The following is a 6,854-nucleotide window of genomic DNA, read 5'->3' as shown; positions in this document are numbered from 1 at the left end:
CCCCCCTCACAAGAAAAATTAAATGAACAAAAAACAAACAAAACAAACAAAAACCAACAGCAACATCGAAAGGAAAGAATGGAAAACCGAAAGAAAAACGTAAACAGAGAAATTCCAAACGTCCCTAGGACACGGGAGTGAGTAAGTGGAAGTGATCTCAGCCAGTCTACGTGAGAAAGTCTATGGTAAAGGCGTAACGCCAACTCGCATTGTTAAAACAAATTTATTGATCATTGTGGAGGCGGGCTACTTCAAGCTTAACCCCCCCCCCCCCTCACCCTCATGATCACTTGGATAAGGTTTGTATTGGGTCCTTCCAAGCAGCAGGTATAAGTAGAAATGATTTGAGATATATAATATTATATATACATATATATATATATATATATATATATATAATTGTCCGGGTATAAACATCAAACCTTTAAGAAATCATGGCAAAATATCCATGTTATTAATACGTCGGGTATACTGAAGGAGTACTGTTGTTCATTTGAGAGAAAAAGTTTGTTTGTTGTCTAAAAGCTACACATATTGAAGATAGTATTATTATACATTAATTAATTGTCTGTCTATGGCACATATTCATTCCCTTGATCACGATCTGTGCGTATGAAAGCTACTAAATCCAAGGCATCTGTAGGTCTTTTTAAGATTGAGCATTTGGTCCCCAGTCTTAGTGCAATAAGTAATTTTACCTGAAAGGATGGGGAAACTAGTGTTAAGCATTTTATTCGGGCTTGTTATTGCTGAAGGGGAAGCCATAGAAATGTTCATTTATTTCAATCTAATTTTGTTACAGAATGTTGTGCTTGTAAAATGAGGAGATGTAAGGTTGTTATGCATTATAATATATTATCAACTTAGTTTGTAATAGTATATTCTATAGCAGTTCATATTGAACAGTCCTCTGTACATTCAATGGACCAGACGATAGTTGATAGATTAGATAGGCAGATAGATAGATAGATTGGTAGATATATTAATACTTAGATAGATAGATAGATCGGTAGATAGATGAATACTTAGATATATAGATAGATAGATAGATAGATAGATAGATAGATAGATAGATAGATAGATAAAGATCAGATATATATAGATAGATAGATAGAAGATAGATAGATAGATTGATCAGATAGATAGATAGATAGATAGATTTGTGTAACTGTAATATGCATGGACAAATGTATTGACATGTAGATGTATAAGTGTGCTATTGCAACAAATAGCTTCAATACGACAATTCAATAGCCTCTGCAGAACATGGTAATTTGTCTCCATATTTATCGGCCGACAACGTCCTCTCTGCTGGGTCAACACTGGTGGAAATTAGGAGACATTATCGATACAATTTGCATTGCCAATGGGGCTGGCTTTACGCTCTGGGCTTACCTTTGTAAAATATACCGTTGTGAGACATTTTCTGTATGTCAGGGGTTTCGTATAGACTTCAAGAATAAGATAAAGAAGTTAAGATTAGATACGGAAAGATTCGAAGATTTTAAAAAAAGTGTTTCTCCCGTACTATCCAGAAAGAATATTTTTTTTCAGCTTAGTACATGCGCTCGTCATATTCTCGGAATACCCGTGATAATCTGTTGTTGCATATATATATAAATTATATATATATATATATATAAATATATATTTATATGGGTATATATTGTAATAATGACAATAGCAGCAGCAGCAACATCAATAATAATACTACTAATAATAATACTAATAATAATATTACTAATAATAATAATACTAATAATAATAATAATAATAACAACAATAACAATAACAACAATACTGATGAGAGTAACAATAAATGTATTATCAATAACAATGATAAATACAATAATAATAGGGCCTAATAATGATAGTAATAATAATGATAATAATAATAATAATAATAATAATAATAATAATAATAATAATAATAATATTAATAATAATAATAATAATAATAATTATCATTATTAAAATAAATAATAATTATAATAATAATAATAAAATAATATAATAATAATAACAACAACAATAAAAATAAAAATATTAATATTAATAATAATAATAATAATAATAATAATAATAATAATAATAATAATAATAACAATAATAATAATAATAATAATAATAATAATAATAATAATAATAATAATAATAGTAATAATTATAGAAGCAGTAGCAATAACAATCGTACTTACTATGTCAATGATAAAAATGTGTATTAAGTTCAACTTTTAAAAAACCACCAAAAACAGAAGAGCTAAAGACAAGGGCAGCTGGGTCAAGGTGGAGCATGCTGAGCAAGACTACTAAGCCATATTATCCGTAGGCAGTTGTTCTTGATTTTAAAAAGGAAAAGGAGAAAGAGAAAAAGTAAACCATTTTTTTTTCTACGAATTAATCATGTATGAGTTTGGATGGCTTTAAATCCGTTATACCAGCTGAACACGCTATCTTGAAGAGTTGAAACTCTATCAGGGCGTGTAAGTCGTAAACAAAACCCACCAAAGAAACAAAAAAGACAACAACAACCAAAATGACATAACGTTTGGGTAACCGCTTTCTCAATACTAACACCGTGTGAGTAAAGGAGAACAAAATTGTTCTTTTGTTAGCACAATTAAGTTTCTTTTTTTTATTTTAGGAAACATCGGCAGAAAGCAGTAAAAAGCAAGAACTGAAACGGAATAATACAGTAACAGCTGTGACTTCAATGCATTTGACAGAAATTATAACTGCAGGGCAATAAAAATTCTTCTTCTTCTGAGGTGGGGCCCATAGATATATATCATACTCGTAGAACGAACACATTTATGGCCACCTCTGCTGGGCATCATGGCCCACACACATACTCCCAAACGGATGGCAAAATATTAGTCTCTAGATCTCTGTCTAATTCTAAAGCTCGAGGCACCTTTCATTCTGCCCCTTATCCTTCTTTTATTATTATTATTATTATTATTATTATTATTATTATTATTATTATTATTATTATTATTATTATTATTCTCATACGTACATTATGTGGTCTAATGTTGCACTCAATCCTGAGCCGGAAATACGTCAACGTGTATGGTCTATTGTGATATAACATAATGTCAATGGAATGTCTTCAGTTAATTCCATGAGACCAGGAATTTGACGTGTTGAGCAACATGAACATGGTTTGAAAAAAGGAAAAGTGTCTACATAAAATATGATCTCTCTTGCTATTTCGTGTTCAAAACTGCTGGCGGTTGAAGGGTTGCTGCTGTTGTTGTTGTTGTTGTTGTTGTTGTTGTTGTTGTAGTTTGTTTGTTAGTTTTTTAAATGTTTTCTTTAACCCACACTTTCGTCAATAAAAATACATCTGTAAAAATATATTATGGCTGCTCTGATAACAGATTGTCCGGGTTAGTTTCAGTTATTGATATATATATATATATATATATATATGTGTGTGTGTGTGTGTGTGTGTGTGTGTGTGTGTGTGTGAGGCATCGTGGTGAAACGAGGCGCTCGTCAAAATATTGAAATACAAAAACAAAACAACAACACAACACAAAACTAAACAAAAGAAAAACAAAAAAACAACAACAAACAACAAACAGGCATAATTCTTGCTTGTTTAGTATTTTGCATACTCAACACCTTTTATGGCAATTTAGAAACACGTTTCTGTGAGCATTTTATTGAAAAACTAGATAAAAGACTCAGAAAATGTAAGTTCTATTCCCAAGAACTCTTCAAACTTAGAAGTCGCCAAACTTTGGCAGCCATTTTCTCGCAAATTTTGCCTCTGAATCAAGGCAACCAGGACTTACTTCAGTCACAAAGATCTCGACAGTCATCCATAAAGATCTCGACAGTTATCCATGATATCCAAGGATATTTTTTTTTCTAAGCAAGACAAACGAAGATCCTTAAGCAAGGTACCCATATGTCCTTTTACCCAAAAAGACACAAGCAGCTGATATCACACATATTATTAGAATTCATTAGACTAATCAATAACGACGTGTCAAGTGGCGCCTCGTATTCAGAAAAGAAATGGAGAGGAGAGGAATATTATTCGTTTTTAGTCCCTTCGTTAAATTAGGCAGAGAATCTCAATTGATTTATGCAAATACATTAACGGGATGAGCAAACATTTGCTCACGTGGAATATCAAATATTATTTATTTCATGTTTGCCGATATTCTGCTATCCCCTGTCGATCAGTCTTATTCGGATATTTCCATGTTGCCCATTCAGAGTTCGCCCAAGACCAGACTCTCTCTCTCACTCACCTTTTTCCCTACAATTCAGGACATAGAAGCTCTCGAACTGGCGTGAGTAAATAAAATTTTAGACAGCCTATCGGAGGAAGCTCACAGCCGGAAAGGTTGCGACATTTATTTGAGTTGCGGAAATTAATTAATTTTTGTCACGCACGTTGGCACGTGAGTGTTTTTTGTTGGGGTTTTTTGTTGTTTGGGGGAGGGTGAAGGGGGAGGGGGTGGGAAAGCATAGGATGGGAGGGAATAAGGGGTGGATGGGGGTGGGGTGTAATTTCTGTACCATTACATAAGTGTATAGTGTCAGCTGTATTATGTTTCAATAGATGTCTTTGTGTGTTTTAATGTGTGTGCAAGAGAGAGATAATGTGTTTGAGTATGTGTGTGTATATGTGTGTGTGTTTGTGTGTGTGTGTGAGTGTGTGGGAATGTGTGCGTACGCACGAGAATGTGTGTGTGTGAGTGTGTGTGTGTGTGTGTGTGTGTGTGTGTGTGTGTGTGTGTGTGTGTGTGTATAAATGTATGTGTATATATGTGGGTTCCTCACTATTCACGGCCTCAGCAAGACATTCCAAGTCTATGTGTATCAATATTCAAACCGCAAGGGTAAACGTAAACTTAAATTCCCTCTTCTTAAAGTAAATTGGTCGCTTTTAAGGACAAGCGGGCTAACCCAGATATTGGGGGTTTTCTGAAATGTTCACCTACACCAAAAGTGTGCATTGCCGTACACCTAAGAGAAGTATGGTGTCATTGGTGTGTTTAATTGTTTGGTTAGAGAGAAAAACTCTCGTTTTAAAAAAAAAACTGAACATGGACCACATTATTTTTACTTAAAAGAAAAATACATTGGGTTGTGTGGTGACTCATGGAAAAAGGGAAGGAGAATTAGAGAAAGATAGAGAGCTGATAATGGGTCAGGGATCAGGAGTGTCAGTGGTCAGGGGTCCATGGGTCAGGGTTCAGGGGTCAGGAGTCAGGAGTGTCAGTGGTCAGGTGCCAGGGGTCAGGGTTCAGCCGTGCCGGGGGTCAGGGGTCAGGCGCTGTGTGTGACCTCTGACCTCTACTTGGGCGGGAAGACGTTGCTGGTGAAGGAGCCAATCATGTTGCCCGCCGGCCGGTAGCTGCCCACCACGATGACCTTGCCCTTCTTGTCCTTGGCCTTGCCCATGCCCAGCTCCGTGCTGCCCTTCCACACCACCTGGGTGAAGTGACCTGTGGACACAAGAAACATCGTTTGGTTATTTGTCTGTCTGCTTGTTTGCTTGTTTGTTTGTCTGGTCACTTGTCTGTTTGTATGTCTGCTTGCCCATGCCCAGCTCCGTGGTGCCCTTCCACACCACTTGGGTGAAGTGGCCTGTGGACACAAGAGACATCGTTTGGTTGTTTGTCTTTCACACAAGTGGGGAAACTCTGTTTGTAAAGTCCGCGCTTTTTCGAAGAGAGCGCCTCCGGATTTTGAGGACACGTTTTCTTATTGACTCAAAGAGAGGAGTGAACTACCTTGTTATGTACGATCTTTGGTTAGGCCCAGTTAGGACGCACATTCTCGTTTAAAATAAAGGGACCTGAAATTTTTAAAAATAATTAGGAAAATGACTTGATTAGGCTTAATTTGGACGTGTATTCTCATTCAAAATAAAGGGATCTGAAGTTTTGGCCAAGGTTGGGAAAAAATACATGATTAGGCACACTTTGGAAGTTGATTCTCGTTGAAAACAAACGGATCAATATTTGATGTAAATATTTGACCAATACCCAGGAAAATAACTTGATTAGAACCACTTTGGCAGCAAGTGCTTGTTTGAAATTAAGAGATCTGGATTTTAGGCCATTAGCTGGGAAAATTACATGATTGGGCTCGCACTTAAGAAGTTGGTTCTCGTTTAAAATAAAGCGATCTCATATTTGGGTCACTAGTCAGAAAAAATGACTTGATTAAGCCCACTTTGGAAGTAGATTTTCGCTTACAGTACGCATGCGTGCGAACATTGATGAACTGTTTTTTGTTTTAGTAGAGTTTTTACGGCGCTCGCAACTGCATACGGTCATATGAGCGCCAGAAGATGAGAGGTATTACAAGAGAGCAACAAACATAAAAAAGAAGGAGGGGAGATAAGGACGATAGATGTTTGACATGGAAAGAAGAAGCAAACCACACTTGATGAACTGTGGTTCAACAACAGGAAAAGCTGTTATATAAACTGAAGAAACTACATGTATTATAACAACAGGAGCAACGAAAACCACACGCACAACAATAGAAGTAACTGTTACAACAATTAAAATAGCAACAACCACAACGATCGAACAACATCACCAACAACAACAAACCACAACCAAAGAACAATAACAACAACAACAACAACAGCAGCAACAACAATCACAACAACCGCAACAATCACAACAACAACATAACAATCACAACAACAACTACAACAATAACAACAACAATAGAACAGAAACAACAACAGAAGTAACTGTTCCAACAATGAAAATAACGACAGTCGCAACGAAACGATAGAACAACAACAATAACAACAGCAACAATAACAATAACAAAAAAACCCAAACAAAAACAATAACAGCAGCAGCAGC

At 35.7% G+C, this 6,854-nt stretch overlaps 2 protein-coding genes across 2 annotated transcripts in view; one reads left to right on the top strand and one right to left on the bottom strand.

Annotated features, from left to right (window-relative positions):
• Positions 1-6,854, top strand: part of LOC118479167 (probable serine/threonine-protein kinase DDB_G0282963) — a 75,528-nt gene that overhangs the window by 7,420 nt on the left and 61,254 nt on the right. The gene's annotated exons all lie outside the window — the stretch shown is intronic.
• On the bottom strand, positions 5,177-5,476 carry LOC101851243 (Golgi-associated plant pathogenesis-related protein 1; the record flags this gene model as incomplete). Its single annotated transcript, XM_013091309.1, is given in 1 exon segment — positions 5,177-5,476. A coding segment is annotated over 1 exon segment (157 nt), but the record flags the coding sequence as incomplete, so codon positions are not given.

This window comes from Aplysia californica, unplaced genomic scaffold (assembly GCF_000002075.1).
Source record: "Aplysia californica isolate F4 #8 unplaced genomic scaffold, AplCal3.0 scaffold00032, whole genome shotgun sequence".
NCBI lineage: Eukaryota > Metazoa > Mollusca > Gastropoda > Aplysiida > Aplysiidae > Aplysia > Aplysia californica.
This window is presented reverse-complemented; position numbering and strand designations above follow the sequence as displayed.